The 16628-nt window shown below is 62.7% G+C and overlaps 1 protein-coding gene across 1 annotated transcript in view; it reads right to left on the reverse strand.

Annotated features, from left to right (window-relative positions):
* The window catches only part of CDH4 (cadherin 4), a 423409-nt gene that overhangs the window by 4615 nt on the left and 402166 nt on the right, over positions 1 to 16628 (reverse strand). The window contains exons 9-13 of the mRNA XM_081289717.1: positions 12463 to 12648; positions 5660 to 5913; positions 5030 to 5172; positions 2282 to 2515; positions 1321 to 1554 (exon numbers count right to left, since the gene is read on the reverse strand). Of these exons, the coding sequence (XP_081145843.1) occupies positions 1321 to 1554; positions 2282 to 2515; positions 5030 to 5172; positions 5660 to 5913; positions 12463 to 12648 (1051 nt within the window). The remainder of the gene's footprint in view (positions 1 to 1320; positions 1555 to 2281; positions 2516 to 5029; positions 5173 to 5659; positions 5914 to 12462; positions 12649 to 16628) is intronic.

Raw genomic sequence — 16628 nt, forward strand, 5'->3', positions numbered from 1 at the left:
TGCCCCCACCCAGCTGTGTCCCTCTGTGGGCAGCTCCCACAGGACCAAGTGCATCACCCTGACAAGGGCAGTCAACCTAAGCCCTGCAACAAAACCGGAGTCCAGGGAGGTCAACAGATTGGAAAAATGGCAGAGGCCTCAGAGGTGGGACATCCTTGGATGTGACTCTCTTTGGTGCCTGGGGGCAGGAGGCCAGGGTGGGACCTGATGCCTGGCTCCTGGACGTTCCAGCATGCGGAGACCCTCTGACCGGGATGTGACATGGACAGGGGGAAAGACCCCTGCTCAGTCCTCCCTGCCCTCTACCACGGTCCCTGGGCTGTGGTGGACCAGGGTGGGAGCAGGGGCCACCGGGGGCCTTCCTACATACCCTCCCCTTCCTCACAATCTCAGTCCTGTGTGGGGCCACCTGGACAGCAGAAAACGCAGGACTCTTGGACCACGTGACCTGGGTGCAGCCAGCACCCACTCTGTTCCCTGGTTGATGATTGGTTCCAGTGTGGGCATGTGACCTGAGCCCATCCAATCAGAGCCCTGAGACTCTGGATGGACCATTGACAACTCCCAGCATTCATGGGAGCTGCCCACGGGCACCGGGGCAGCAGTGGGAGAAACAGAAGGTGGCGCGCCCCGTTCAGGATGCAGTGGCCGAAGTGTAAATCGGAAGGAAGAAGGCGGCCGGAGGGGACGTGGACGTGGCAGATCCAAAGCCATCCCCTGAGCAGTCCTTGACGCAGGAGGTGGGCGGGTCGGCCTGACCAACTGAGAGACCCTCCGTGTCGAAGCAGTGACTTAGGTAAGGAAGTGGGAGCTGTGAGGGGGTCAGCCACAGAGGGCTGAGGGACGTGGGCGACCATGGGCACCTCTGTAAGTAGCCCACAGGGGACGGAGCACCCAGGTGAGCAGGAAGACTGTGCGCCACATATACTCAGCCATGACCACCCGGGGACAGGGCCTTGCGCTCCGGAGAGCTGCTCTGGAGTGCCTAACCTCCAGGCACCTGATCTTGCAAGATTGTCACTAGAGTCCCGCTTTTTTAGCTGTACCTTGTGTGAGCCCATTCTCTGGGTGTGGGTAGGTGAGGGTGTTCCTCATAGTGGGGAGCAGTCTCAGGTGCAGGGGCTCTGGGAGGCAGAGTGGGTGCTGGAGAGCAGCTAGGTCCCCTGAGCTGCTGGATCAGGCCCGACCTGCACCGGCCCTGACAGGAACAGGAGGTCCCAATTCCCCCCAGTCCCAGCTCAGGTGGGAGGAGGCGGAGTGAGGGGTGCGGCCCTGGACTCGCCTCCGCCCACGAGGCCCCTGGTGGGCGGCTGCACTCACTCAGCAGGAGGACGATGCAGATGAGGATGGCGACGATGGCGCCTGTGCCCAGCCCGGCTGCCGCCACGGCGCCCACAGTGGTGCAGTCGCCGTTCTCATCACACGGGCACACCTTGACCTTGATGGTGGACGTGTTGGACAGGGGAGGGTTCCCGGAGTCGGTGACAGTGATAGGGACGTCGTACATCCCGGCCTCCAGGTACAGGATGCGCAGGCTCAGCTGGGCGTAGTCACCTGGCACAGAGCAATGGGAGACGTCCAGCACATGGCCAGGCCCCTGTCCAGCAGCCCTTCTGAGGGGACACCCAGGCTGTGGTGTGGAAACCTCAGATATCCATTCGGTCAGCAAGGACATGTGCACGTGCACACACACACACACACACACACACACACTACGCCACACCATTACGTTAAAGGCTTTGGCAATGCAAGGAAAAGTCTCTTGAAGCGTGGAGGATGAAGACGATTTCCTGAATATGTAAAGAGTTTTATCAAATCAATCAGGAAAAAACCTACCCAGAGAGAAGCAGGCAAAGGCATTGAACAGACCACGCACAGAACAACAGCAACGCGAATTTGAAAAGATTTCCCCTGGCAGTCAGGAGAGGTGGTGAAATAAACAAAATGCTTTTAAAAGCAATAGTATTCTGGGTTGGTGAGGGACGGGGAGCAGGCCCTGGGCCCAGGCTGCACCAGCCCACTTCTGGGGAGGGGTCCCAGGGAGACTCGGCAGCCAGGTCTGACCAACTGACATGGGCACAGGGAGTGGCCGGTGCAAGGACACTGCTGGGGCCTCACGGGGTGGAGCAGGCAGCCTTGCCCGGGCGCTGTGTGCAGGGCAAGAGCAGCAGTGTCCTCCAGGAGGACCCCCCACCTGCGCTGCTCGCTCTCGGGGGCAGGTGGTCCCTGGGGCCTGTACCCCAGGCTCTGGTTCTCCCACGGTGCTGGCCCCCGGGCTCACCGTTGAGGCGGGTGATGGTCCAGTTCTTCCGCACTGTGGTGGGGACGAAGGGCAGCTCGAAGACGTAGGGGCCGACGTTGGGGTCCACGTCGGCGTCAGCAGCGGTGATGTTGATGGCGTTGAGGCCTGGCTTCTCGCAGATCTGCGCCTCCTTGGGCAGCAGCTCGGGCGCGTTGTCGTTGATGTCGATGAGGTAGATCTGCAGAGTCCCAGTGCCGCTGGCCGGGGGGATCCCTGAAGGACAGGCGTGGTGACCACGGGGGGCCAGGCCAGGCCTCCAGGACCACGGCCACCTGAGATCAGGCCCCACCAGGACAGTGCACAGGCAGCCGCCCACAGCACACCAGAGACGCAGGCCCTCAGTCAGACGCAGCCCAGCCCCAGCCCCAGCCCAGCCGCAGCCCCCCCAGCCGCACCACACCCCGCCACTTCCGGGAAGCCAGGGCCACACAGGCCTGCAGCCACACCCAGGCCCCCGGGCACTGCACACAGGCTCTCCCGCTCTCCCGCACACCCTCCCCTGACCAGCCACAGGAGTGCCCATTAGCTCAGCCGTGCCCTGGGGACCCTGCTTCCTTCTGGGGCTCCCAGGGCTCTGCAAGGTGCCCGAGGCCTGCCCTCTGACCCTGTCCAGCTGTTGCTGGCCCTCCTGCGTTTCCTGCCTGTCAGCAGGGCTCCGACACCTGGCCACAGTGCAGAAGGGCACTAACTGTCCCTGGGAAGGACCTGGAGGCTGCTCAGATGAGCTCTGGGTGGAGGTGGACTCCACAGAGGCCTCTCTTTCCTCTGGCCTTGGAGTGGCAGGGGTGCTCTGTGAGCCCAGAGTCCAGCCCGGCCGCGGCCCAGGCTGGAGGGGCTGACGGGCACGTGCAGGCCAGGATCCGGGACAGAGAGGCCGTGCGCTCCTCAGACGCGGAGGCTGCAGCATCCTCACCCTGATCTGCCTCCAGGTGGCCACTCCCGGTCCCCACCACAGCTTTAGCTTTCGGCCAAGCACCTACTACAGAGGTCAAGGCGGGGAAGTCCGGCAGTGCAGTGCGGGCCTCTGGACACGTCCCCAGGAGAGGCGCAGAAGGAGTCTGTTCACGGCAGAGTTCCTGCTCCAGCCTGCTGCCCGGCCTCCCCCTGCTAGCCCCCACATCCTGTCCCCAGGTTGTGCCCCCTCCTCTCTGACCGAAGCCTCAGAGCTCAAGCTGTGGTAGGTGAGGACTTGGGAGAGTCCCCCACCCGGCTGGGTGCTCGTCACAGGCTGTAGAGGAGCTTTGTGGACTCCTGAGCCCAGGGTTGGGTGGCCGGCAGGGCAGTCACTGACTCTGGCTTGCTATGGCCGGCTTTGGGTCCACTACTCTTGGTGTTAAGTTTTGGCTGCTCAGTGTTCTCAGAACCACCAGCACGTCCACAGGTCCTGCCTCTGGGCCTTTGCATGTCCTTTTCCTGACTTTGGGACACTCCTCTCCCACTGCCTCTTCTCCTGGGTTCTCCCTCTGGTCACACAGGTCTTGGTCCCAGGGCAGGTCCTCATCCAGAGGAGCCGCTGGCCACGTCCCCGCCCTGTTTCCTTGTTGTGCTTCTCTGTGTGAAACTACCTGGTGACTTTAGTTGCCTGCTGGGGTGGAGATGGCTGGGTAGCCCCCAACTTCCATTTTGCTTTATTTTAATGAAGGAATCGGAGCCCCAGTGTCACCTGGGCTGCCACTGTCCATGGAGAAGGTTCCGTTCCCTCAGCTGGATGTGGCAGGTGAGTGCCCTTCCGAGGGGGGTGGTCCCCCTAGAGTCTCAGAAGGCTGGGGTGCCTGCCCTGCCCTGCCCACAGCTGGTTTGTTGGAATGTGTGGCGGGGGCTGGAGGACCCCGTGCTGGGCGCGGTGAGGACAGGAGGCTGGTCACACCCGCCTGGGCTGAGGGCGCTGTGGTCCTGCACGGCACCTGGCCCTGGCCGGCTGACTCTCAGGACGCTGCTCTGCCAGGGGCTCTGGTCTGGTTTGCCCACTGCTGAGCAGCGGCCCCCGGGTGGTCAGGGACCAGGAGAGCGGCAGCAGGAAGAGCAGAGCTGGCCGTCACTCGCTGGCCTGCCTGTCCCGTGCGGTGGGTGACTACTTATCTGACTCTTGGAGTTGGTAGCTCCCCCATTTCACAGAGGGGAAACTGAGGCACAGAGAGTGCAGTTCTCTTCCCATCAGGAGCAGCTGCCCTGGACGGATCGGGCTCCAGGACGTCCACTCCTACCCCTTCCGTCTCTGCAGGGACTGGCCCCAGGAGCACCCACCTGGCTGTGGAGGTGCTGTGGGGCCTGGGAGGCCTCTGGCTACAAGCCCAGCACCTGGAGGCCTGGCTGTGGCTCTCGGAAACCCCAGCTCCAGGTGCCCCTCCTGTCCAGACCCTGGGGTCCTCTGCTCCATGGCCAGTCTGGGGTCCTGGCCGCCCTCCTTCCTGGGCTCACTTCTGGCTGAACTTTGGAAGGTTCAAGGTGGGAGGCTGAGCAATGGCTCGCGGGGTGGGGGGCTAAGCAGGGACGGGCGGGGACGGCCACACAGCCGACTCCTTGATCCTGACTCCCGGTGCCCGAGTGACCAAGGGCCAGCCTGTGGGAGGGACGCGGGAGGCAACAGCAGGTGGAAAGATGGGGCAGGGCCTGGGGGCCTGACGGGGGCGAGGCCGCAGACGGGCCTCCTGCCTGGTCCCAGCCCCCTGGCCCCGGGCCCTGAGCAGCGTCCTCCCTCCCGCAGCATGGCCTCCTGGAGGGGCTCACCGTTGTCGGCAGCCAGGAAGGTGGCTTCATAGACGTTGTTTCTGATGTAGAGGGACTCGCGGTCCAGGACGGCGGCCGTGGTGATCTGACCGTTGGAGGCGTTAATGTGCAGCCAGTTGGCGGGGTCCGAGAGCTTGGAGTACCTGCAGGGGCCGTGGGGAGCTGAGGGGGGCCGGTGGGGCTCCCAGGGGTGGGCCCTGCGCCAGCCTGCGTCCCGTGTGTCCCCGGGGGTTGCCTGGGGGCTGTGAGCGCCTGGCCACCCGCAGCAGGTGGACGGGGGCAGCTCAGGCACAGTGCTCCTGCTATGGTGGGCGGCCTGGCCCCTCAGGACCCCAGGAGGCAGGCCCTCTCTTCCTCCCCAGGTGGGGACACTGAAGGACAGAGTAAGTGGCGCCCAGTCACACAGCTACTGGGGACGAAGCCAGGATTGGGCCCAACTGTCCAGACCTCCCCTGCCTGGGCCAGTGTCCTGCTGGAGGAGCCTGGTGCTCTGAGCCTGTGGGCGTCAGGGGTCCCAGGACTGCTGTGGCCCCGTGTGGTCAGGGCTCCCTGAGCCCCCGCCTCCTGGGTTTGGGGACTTAAGGTAGAAAACAGGGAGCCCGAGGGAGGGAGCGGCTGCTGCAGACCCACCTCACGGCTTGCTGCATGAAGCGGTCAGGGTCCACGGCGGAGAAGGTGGTGAGCGCGGTGCCCGCCGGCACGCCCTCCTCTAGGCGGATGAGCTTGTGGTTGGACGGGAAGTAGGGCGCCTCGTTGATGTCAGTGACCGAGATGGTCACCCCTGCCGTGGACTGGAAGGACATCTGGATCCCGCTGGCCAGGGCCGCCTGGTTGGACACCATCACCGTCAGCATGAAGGCTCTGTTCAGCTCGTAGTCTGCGGCCTGCAAGGAGGGGGGTGAGCTGGCGCTCCACGCACCGCCCTTCCCTGTCCCCGTCCCGTCCCCAGGGCTGCTCCTGGGGCCTGTCTCCTAGGCCCCTTGGGGGCTGGGCAAGAGGAGGACCGAGGGGCCAGGGAAAGGACCCCCAGCCCACCCCATGCCATGCTGAGGCTGAAGCTGGGTCTGGGGACCCGGCAGAAGACCCCTCCCAGGCTGTCACCTGGTTCTGGGAAGGCCCACGCCTACTCTGATCCCTCAGGCCTAGCATGGAGTCCCCTGGTGTGGGTGCCCCCGAGTGGCATGTCCCCTGAACTCGTGATGGCCCTTGTTTGGAACAAGGTCTTTGCAGATGTGATTCAGTTAAAGTCTCGCGGGGAGACCGTCTGTGGGAGAAAGGCAGGGGAATTGGGGCCCGTGGACATGGAAGGAGGCCGTGAGCAGGCCGGACGAGCGGGGGCCCTAGGGGCTGGCAGACTGAGAGAGGCGGGCAGTGACGCTCCCCGGAGCCTTCCCGGGACATGTCCCTGCTCGCACTGGACCTCGGGCCCCTGTCCCAGGGCTCGCAGGGAACACAGCTGCTGGTTTTTCCCTCAGTCCTGGGGACTGAACGTGGGGCCTCCGATGACCACTGAGCCACAGCCACCTCTCTGTCCGCTAGGCCCCGCCATGTGGGTGTGGGGACGCCACACAGCAGGGCCCTGGTGAGAGAATGGTTCCCAGGACTCTGGAGGCCGGGCCCCGACGGGAGGCAGGCCTCTGTAGCCTGCTCCAGGTGTCATCGAGGGGCTCTGCTCACCGTCCCTCACCTCGGGGAGGCAGAGGTCACAGGGAGCTCGCCGGGAACTGCAGCCCACTCCACGGGAGGACGTGCGTCGGCCTCAGGGGGAGGCAGCCCACGGCCCGAGCAAGGGACGGACAAACACCATCTCTGCTGTGGCCGGGACGCCCTCACCCACCTGGGACTTGGGTCAGAGTCCCGTCCCCATTGTGAGGCACCCAGAAGGTGCAGCCTCACCCACCTGTGGCGTTCAGCGGGGTCTGTCCAGGTGACTAGGGCTGGGTACCATCACCAGGACTGAGACCCGCTGCCTGTCCAGGTGATTAGGGCTGGGTACCATCACCAGGACTGAGACCCGCTGCCTGTCCAGGTGATTAGGGCTGGGTACCATCACCAGGACTGAGACCTGCTGTCTATGGAGGTGGTTAGGGCTGGGTACCATCACCAGGACTGAGACCTGCTGCCTGTCCAGGTGATTAGGGCTGGGTACCATCACCAGGACTGAGACCTGCTGTCTATGGAGGTGATTAGGGCTGGGTACCATCACCAGGACTGAGACCTGCTGTCTATGGAGGTGATTAGGGCTGGGTACCATCACCAGGACTGAGACCTGCTGTCTATGGAGGTGATTAGGGCTGGGTACCATCACCAGGACTGAGACCTGCTGTCTATGGAGGTGGTTAGGGCTGGGTACCATCACCAGGACTGAGACCTGCTGCCTGTCCAGGTGATTAGGGCTGGGTACCATCACCAGGACTGAGACCTGCTGTCTATGGAGGTGATTAGGGCTGGGTACCATCACCAGGACTGAGACCTGCTGTCTATGGAGGTGATTAGGGCTGGGTACCATCACCAGGACTGAGACCTGCTGTCTATGGAGGTGATTAGGGCTGGGTACCATCACCAGGACTGAGACCTGCTGTCTATGGAGGTGATTAGGGCTGGGTACCATCACCAGGACTGAGACCTGCTGCCTGTCCAGGTGATTAGGGCTGGGTACCATCACCAGGACTGAGACCTGCTGTCTATGGAGGTGATTAGGGCTGGGTACCATCACCAGGACTGAGACCTGCTGTCTATGGAGGTGATTAGGGCTGGGTACCATCACCAGGACTGAGACCTGCTGTCTATGGAGGTGATTAGGGCTGGGTACCATCACCAGGACTGAGACCCGCTGCCTGTCTTCCCCTGAGCCCCCCGGGACTGCCAGCAAGAAGGTTGTCACCAGATGTGACATCAATGGCACCTCCAGAACCCCGACCAGGATAAACCTCTCTTCTCCGGAACGAGCCATGAGTGGACGTCCAGTCCCCACTCCCCGAGGTGGGCAGCTGCCAGGTCCACCTGTGGGTGAGAGGCAGCTGGCACAGTGTGGGGCTCTGGTGGAGAGGCAGGACGACGACTTTCCATGTGTTGGTCGCAGTGAGACCCTCGGCCGGGTGCAGCAAAGCCCGCGGGGCAGTGGCCCCTGCCTGTGTCAGCCTGGCCTTGGAGCAGGGGCCTCACCTTCTCAGGGCTTAGACGAAGAGCCAGCTCCTCAACGGGCAAGTCCACTGTGAGCCAGCTGCCCAGTGTTGGGAGACCAGGGTCCCCATGGGACTTGCTCTGTGGCCAAAAATAGCTGCAGAGACATCCCAAACTCGTGTGGCCCTTGTGCTGTGCATGGTGACTTGGTCGCCAGGTCCTCTTGCTGTGCATGGTGACTTGGTCGCCAGGTCCTCTTGCTGTCCATGGTGACACGTGATGTGACATTTTTAACATTCTGTGTACCACATCATACCAGGGACGGGAACCAGGATTTTGACGTAGGAGGACGAGGCAGGCAGTGAGAGCCCTTGGTCAGCAAGTGAGGGGACAGCAGCTCCCTCCTGCGCTGCCCCTGAGAGGCTGAGGCGGTGGACTGCCCAGCTCCTTGGGGGTGAGGACGGCGCTGTCCCGGCAGTTCTTCCCTCAGGGCTGAGTCTGGAGGACAGTTGTGTGGAGTCCGTGCCTCCTGGTGACAGTAGGAAGCCGCCCGCACCCCGGGCGCCCTCCACTGCTGTGGTGCTGAGCAGCGGCCTCCAGACCCCCAGGTCCTGGCTCTGGGCCCAGTGACGGCCATATTCAGCAGACGGGCTTCGCAGCTGTGAGGAGCCCAGGATCTGGGGACCCTCGGGGCAGCCGCGGGGAGCGGGGTCTGGGGGAGGGTGTGGGGGCCGTGAGCCAGGTGAGGGAGAGGGCTTTGTCTTCGCGCTCCTGCTGGTGGCCCTGAGCACCAGGCCTCGGCTCTCCGCCAGCCCCGGGCAGAGTCTCTCTGGGCTAAATCCAGGGACTGGGTGACCAGCCCCTTCCAGAGGCTCCAGGGTGCAGTCCATTCTGGGGCTGCCCAGGCCTGGCCTTTCCTGTGTCCTCAGAGCCAGCAGTGCAGGTCTCCCACCTCCCTCTTGCCGCTGATGCCACCCTCGTGCCCACGCCCCTCACACTGACCCTCCCTCTTGGTGGAGCCCCTGACTGCACTGGGCCCCTGCCCTCTCAGGTCCCACCGTCACACCTATAGAGTCCCCTGAGCCACCCATGAGCACACAGGTGTCCTTGGGCCTGAGTCCAGAGTGGCCACAGGGCCTCTGTGGAGAGGGAGAGCCCCTGGGGATGTCTGGGTGAGGACACAACCTGGAAAGCACCCCGTGCAGGTGTGGACGGGGACGCACTGGGGGTGACCTGGCCGGCTGCTGGGCGAAGGGGTGAAGCCTCACGCTACAGAGGCCGCCCTGAGGGGGTCAGCCCACCTGAGAGCCCACTGCTCAGGCCTAGATGACCGTGAGGGGGTCAGCTGGACGCCATGGCATCCCTGATGCCTGCTGCGCCCCTGCACAGCTGCCCCACGGAGGGCCAGCAGGTCTGCGTGCTCCCTTGCAGGAAGGCTGGTGCAGTGGACAATCAGACGCACAGGGAAGCTGTCAGGTGGACCCTGAAGAGGGACCCTCCGTGGCCAGCTAGCCTGGGGGCGTCGCCACAGGTCAAAGGGGTGGAATGTTCTGGATTACACGGAGTCCCGAGACGTTAGCACCAAATGCCCCGTGGGGATCAGGTTGGATGAGCAGCCTGCCAGGGGGCAGCTCAGGATAGCCGGGGTGGGAGGTCAGCCTGGACCGTGGGCGCAGAGGTGGGAGCACGTGTGGCGGGCAGGCCAGGTGTGGAGAGGGAGCTGCAGGTGTGGGGGGCACACAGCCTCCTGCTTACAGGCACCGGACACCACGTACTCTGGGCAGAGGGCTGGCTCTGTGCTGCTCGTGGGGCCACCGGCAGGGCCCAGGCTTGTCCTGAGCCTGGCTGCTGGCCGATGGCCAGTGCCCAGGCCGACCCAGGGGGCCCAGCCTGTCCCTGGGGCTCCCGCAGTTGCCTGGCACTTGATTTTCATGAGGGTTAACAATGTTTGGGGTACAGCAGGCCCATGCATCTCAGCTACTGGACTGGAGTCTCCAAGCTCAAAGGGCCGGGTGCTGGGCCCCCGGGCTCCATCATGCTGCCTTTGGTCGTCAGTCTGAGGGATTTTGAGTGGAGGTGGAAACAGGGACGATGGGGGCTTTCAGCAGAACCAGGGCTCAGCGGCTGCCTGGGATGTGGATCTTAAACAAAGGGAAACCTCATGTCGGGTGCCGTGACATGAGGGAAAGAGTCTGGAGAACCCTGTCCTCACCCTGCAGGCTGAGGCCGAGGTGGCTGGTGGCCTCCTACCACCCGCTCCTCGTCCTTGGCAGCAGAGGTTTGGGAAATGTGTCCAGCTGACAAGCTGTCTGATTCAGTATCTTCTGGCTAGGAAGGACCACGTGTCTGCCTTCTGCCTAATAGGATATGAACAAGTGTTTCCAGAGGTCCAGAGTGAAGGGACATTCTTTCATGTGGAGCCTTTATTAAGGGTCCAGACAGCTCCTTAGTGGAGAAGAGCCTTTTTTTTTTCCCTTTCCTGCTATCTGTAACATTCTTATACTGGCTGGAGCTCTTGCAGTTGTTTTGGACCACGAGGCACCCCACAGGGCGAAAGCTTTGCACAACAGACCTGACAGAGAGAGGATCTGGGTTTCTGTTGACTGACATGTCACAGGGCTCCTCTTGTTTGAGAGAATGAAGCCCTCAAGGCTTGACAGTTCTGTGGTGAAGGCTCTGCGACTGTCGGCCAAACGCAGTCTCTGAGCGATTCAGCCTCAGTTAGACTTGCTTTCCCTCTTTTTTACCTGGCCCACCTGGCCTCGGACTCGCCTTAGTGCCACCTGACTCTCTGTTCTTTCCCTCTTCGTCTGTGCACTTGCTCAGGGTTAACAGCTGCTCAGCTGTCTGTGCCGGGTGACCACGACCGTCTCCCAGGTGCCGGGCGCCACGAGAGCAGGCAGGACGCGGCCAGGCGGGTCCCTGCTCCTGCAGTGGCAGGCTGAGGGCCACTTAGAAACTGGAGGAGGCAGACAGCACCCTCGAGAGCAGAGCTGAAGAGCCTCCACCGACGGAGCTGGACCAGCGTCCACAGGTCACCCACGTGGGACGCAGACTCACACCAATGGACACAAACCAGACCAGGCCACCCTGAGACAGTGTGGCCCACAGACATCCCTGGGACAGAGGGTGACATCTCATGCCTGCCTCAGAGGAACAGCCACCACACGTCCTTTTGGTTAGTCTATGACCTGGACCCCAAACCCAGGGACGGCACAGGGAGAGGAAGAGTGGAGGGCTCCATCGCACAGAAAGCACAGGAAGCTGGGCGCGTGGCCCAGGCCTGGGATCCCAGCGGCTGGAGGGGCTGGGGCAGGAGGACCGCGAGTCAAAGCCAGCCTCAGCAACCCACTTAAGTGAGGGCCTGTCTCAAAAATAATGTGGCTCAGTGGTTAAGCCCCCTGGGTTCAATCCCTGGTGCCAAACATTCACACACACACACACACTACATACATTCACACACACTGTCACACACACACACACACACTGTCACATACACACCCACATACATACATTCACATACACACACACTGTCACACTCACATACATACACTCACACACACACACACTGTCACACACATACATACATTCACACACACACACTCACACACACACTGTCACATACACATACACTCACACACACACACACACACACTGTCACACACATACATACATTCACACACACTCACACACTGTCATATACACACCCACATACATACATTCACATACACACAGTCACAGTCACACTCACATACATACACTCACACACACACACACTGTCACACACATACATACATTCACACACACTCACACACTGTCATATACACACCCACATACATACACTCACACACACACACACACAGTCACACACTCACATACATACATTCACACACACAGTTATACACACACACACTCACACACACTGTCATATACACACACAGTTATACACACACACACACTCACACACACACACACCCTCTCAAACACTCATACTCACACACTCAAACTCCCGGCCTCAGGAAGTCCGGCTCACTAGTGTGCCCTGCGGCCCGTCTTGGACGTGGGCAGCTTGCTTGCGAAGTCTTTCAGGCAGATCTGCCTTCTGTGAGGTCAGGGGAATGTGGCCATTGGGGAGGGGATGCACGGTGGCCTGTGGGGGTCTGCTGAGCCCTGGAGGTCGGGTCCTGGTGCAGGCTGGTTGTGCCCTGGTGGCTGGGGTGCGGGCCAGCCCTGGGTGACCGGGGAGGTGGCGCAGCCCAGTTCATTTCTGTGTGACTGGCCCTGGGGTATGTGTGGGGGCAGTCACCTACCTTCACCACGGTGACCATGCCCTCGTTGGTGACAGGGTCTGTGCGGACGCTGAAGTGCCCTGACGGGTCCCCGCTGATGATGCGGTAGACGGCGTTCCAGTTTGCCGAGTGGGGCTGGTCCCGGTCCATCACGGTGAGGTTGGCGACCACCGTCTCCACCCGGTTTTCAGGGACCTCCCCTGCAAACTGTAAAAGGTCAGGAAAGAGAAGGTCACAACCCAGTGTGGGGCCGAGAGGCCTGGGACTCCTGTCACACCTGGGAGGTGCTAGGCCACCGCTCCAGGCCAGGGTGACAGGGGTGGGGGGCACGTGGGGCATCGAGGGAGGGCTGCAGAGCTCCAGAGGCCAGCGGTGCCTTGGGTCCTGGTGCACAGATGGAGACGCAGCAAGCCCCGCCCACAAGGGGCCAGGCCCCGCCTCCTGAGCACAGATGCAGACTCAGCAAGCCCCGCCCACAAGGGGCCAGGCCCCGCCTCCTGAGCACAGATGCAGACTCAGCAAGCCCTGCCCACACAGGGGCCAGGCCCTGCCTCCTGAGCACAGATGCAGACTCAGCAAGCCCCGCCCACACAGAGGCCAGGCCCCGCCTCCTGAGTACAGATGCAGACTCAGCAAGCCCCGCCCACACAGAGGCCAGGCCCCGCCTCCTGAGTACAGATGCAGACTCAGCAAGCCCCGCCCACACAGAGGCCAGGCCCCGCCTCCTGAGTACAGATGCAGACTCAGCAAGCCCCGCCCACACAGAGGCCAGGCCCCGCCTCCTGAGCACAGATGCAGACTCAGTAAGCCCCGCCCACAGAGGCCAGGCCCCGCCTCCTGAGCACAGATGCAGACTCAGCAAGCCCCGCCCATAAGGGGCCAGGCCCCGCCTCCTGAGCACACATTCAGACCCAGCAAGCCCCGCCCACAAGGGGCCAGGCCCCGCCTCCTGAGCACACATTCAGACCCAGCAAGCCCCGCTCACACAGGGGCCAGGCCCTGCCTCAGGCCCTGCCCAGCCTTCCCTGAGGGTGCAGAGACCAGTGCAGACACAGTGGGAGGGCATGGGACAGCGTGTTGTGCTCACAGGTGGGAGAAGACGGTGATGGGTGGCAGGTGTGAGAGGCTTCTGGAATCAGAATCATCTCTGGGCTCCTTCCGTCCCCTATGTCCTGCCATGGGTTTGGGCTTGGGGTTGTCCTTTGTGGACAGGTGACCAAACGCGGGGCCACGGCCCCTCCTCCTATCACATCAGGGAGGGCTGCAGCCCCTCCTGCCAGGCACCCTGAGCAAGGGAGACAGTGTGGCGCGTAGGCCTGTAAGTGTGCCCGTGAGTGTGTGAGCGTGTCTGCCACTGGCCACGAGCTGAGATGGGTACTGACGTTTGAAGCAGAGGCTGCGTTTGTCCTGCCTGGGCCTTTGAATGCACGTGGTGGCCTGGCACTGTGCAGTTTGAGCACAGGACACAGAGAGCCCAGCCACGGCCCTCCAGCTCCCTAGGGCCTGGGACCTCAGGGGTCCCGCAGGAGCAAAGCCACGACCACCCACCTCGGTCCTGGGTCCTGGCCTGTAGGCCTGAGCTTCCCAGGGGCTGTGGTCAGCCAGGGGGACAAACCTATTCCCGCTCTGGGGAATAGGTTTGTTGGTGCAGATCCTGTCTTGTACTTTCGTCTGTCTCCTTTCCTACCGAGGGTCAGAGCTGAGTAGCCAGCACAGAGGCGGTATGGCCACCCTCTGGCCCTTCATAGAAAGTGGCTGCAGATCCCTGTTCTAGACCCCTGTGGCCCCATCTCAGTGCCTGCTCAGAAGTGGGCACCTCGCCCCAGCAGCCATTCAGGACTCAATTCTGGTGTTTCTGCCTCTGTCCTGCACACTGTGACCATAGGAGCCTGCAGGTGTTGGGGTGGGTGGGGTGATTTGTGTGTGGGGACTGCCACACACAGCTTGGGAACAAAGCAGTCCAGAGGAAGTGTGGCTGAAGAGGGGCCCTAGTGATGCTGTTGGAACCTGGATACAGCCATGCCTGAAGTCATGCTTCCCAGGACCTTTCAGCCTCTGTCTATGAGGCCCTCTCTTTGTTCAAGCTGCCAGGGTCAGTGTTGTGGACACTGGTCAGGCTTCCTGGCTCTCCAGCACCTTCTGAACTCTTCATTATTCCTAGCCTCCTCTCTAGCCACATCGGGGCCAGATGACTTAGGACCTACCCTTGTCTGACTCCCAGTACCTGGTGCTGTTTGCAGGAGGGGCCTATTTAAGTCACGTGGGTTCCCAGAGAAGGGCCTGGTGGACACCTGCTTCGGACCCTCTCAGTCACCTTCCTAAATGTCCAGGTTTCTGGGTGCAGGGAGAACCTCTCAGTCCATGGCAAGCAAAGGCGGTGTCCGGGAGCAGGTCTCCAGGGCCTCCCCAAGGGGTCTCCGCCTGGGAGGAGCCAGAACCCAAGAGCACAGGGTCCCGAGTGCAGGGGGGCCCAGCTTCTCTGAGGTCCTTGGAGCACAGTCCCAGCTTGAAGCAGAGACCACTGTCCAGTCCAGGGGAGGCCCCTTAGCAACCAGAGGGCTGGGGGTGGGGGGCGTGTGAGGCACAGCCAGGTCCAGGGAGAACCTGCTCAGTGTCCTGCCTCACGGCGTCCAAGAAGCCCAGTGGCCTTTGAGGTGCCACATTGGCAGGACTCCAGGAGGGCCTCTGGTACCTGCTCGGGGAGCAGCCCCACCTCCATTGTCTGGTGAAGTGCCCTTAGAGCCTGTGATTCAGTTAAGGAAACCCAGAGAGGTTGGGCAACCCGCCCATGGTCACACAGCTCTCAGTGGTGCAGCAGGGGCGCCCCACACAGTGTGTCTGAACAGGCAAGGCCCCTGCTGCCCCTGCTCTGGCTCCTGTGGGCCACAGAGCAGGAGGACCCTGCCAGGGGACCATGCCCAGCCCCCGCTCGCCTTCCCCCTCTGTTGCTGGTAGCAGCATCAGGGCCAGCCAGTGGCTCCCCTCCGGCCTCACCTAGCAGCCCTGAGGGTGACTGCAGGGGACAGCGTGCTCTGCTCTCAGAGCGGGCCTCAGCCTGAGGGGACTGCAGGGGACAGTGTGTTCTCCAGGAGTCCTCACCCAGGCCCCAGCTGCAGTGGTCAGTCCTCGCATGGGCTTGGGTGTCCTGCAGTGGCCCTGAGTCTGCACTGCCCGGCAGTGTCTCCTCCCTGGAGGGCCCTGGTCCCAGCTCAGGCAGGCCCCACGGGAAAGAGCCGCAGGGCAGCGTGGCCAGTCCTCTGCCCCAGGTTCCTTCTCCACGTCTCCCAGTGGGGCTTGGTCCCCGGGCGGCCTGCGCCCTCACTGCAGCTCTCCGAGCCGCCTCTGCAGCCTTTGTTGCCTCATCCGCTCCAGCCGGGGTCCTAACGTGGGCGGGGTCCTCTGGCCACTCCCCTGCACAGCCCTCGTTCAAGGGCGGTTAGGGGCTGTGCCCAGCCTGGGCTCAGGGACCAGGGCACTTAGGGGCGGTAAGGCCTTCTTGCTGGTCCTCTGCCCAGCGGGAGCTTGGGGACCCTCCCTGTGATGAGCACAGCACAGCGGCCCTGGCCACCCCGTCCCCCTTTGTTGTCTCCCGTTGGAAGACTCCCAGGATGCCGGCTCTTGGCACGACGTCTCAGTTCCTGAGGTTCCGTCCTCTGCAGTAAACAGGCAGGGTTTGGCTTCAGAACTAGAGCTGTGGGCTCTGAGGCTCTTTCCCCAGGAGGAACTTGCAGGCCGGGTTCTGGCCTCCTCTGTCTGTGGGTGGGATCCTGCAGGCCTGGGGCAGGGGTGGCAGCCTCTGAGCGAGGCGTCTCCGTGAGACCCCAGAGGTTTAGATCACGTCCCCTGAAGACCAGTGCGGGAGGCCTGGCCCCAGACCCTGGTGCTGCTGGAGGGGCCAGCCCGAGGAGGGGGCTGTGCAGGAAGTGAGGCTGGGCGCCCTCGGGAGGGCGGGGACCGGGCCCCGGGCAGGAGCAGCGTTTCTCCCCCAGGTGCTCCGGCCACCACGGGCCCCCGACACAGGTCCAAGGCCACAGGCCAGTCCACCAAGGACTCCACCAGAGTGAACCCTCAGCACCAGCTGCTGACCTCAGTGTTGTCACAGAGCCCGGAGCCGACACCGTGGTCACCCCTCCAGCCTGCAGGTCCTCAAGTCTGCCTGTCCTCACGTCCTGCTGGGAGGGACTGGG

Source organism: Spermophilus citellus, assembly GCF_964194105.1.
Source record: "Spermophilus citellus genome assembly, chromosome: 4".
Lineage (NCBI taxonomy): Eukaryota > Metazoa > Chordata > Mammalia > Rodentia > Sciuridae > Spermophilus > Spermophilus citellus.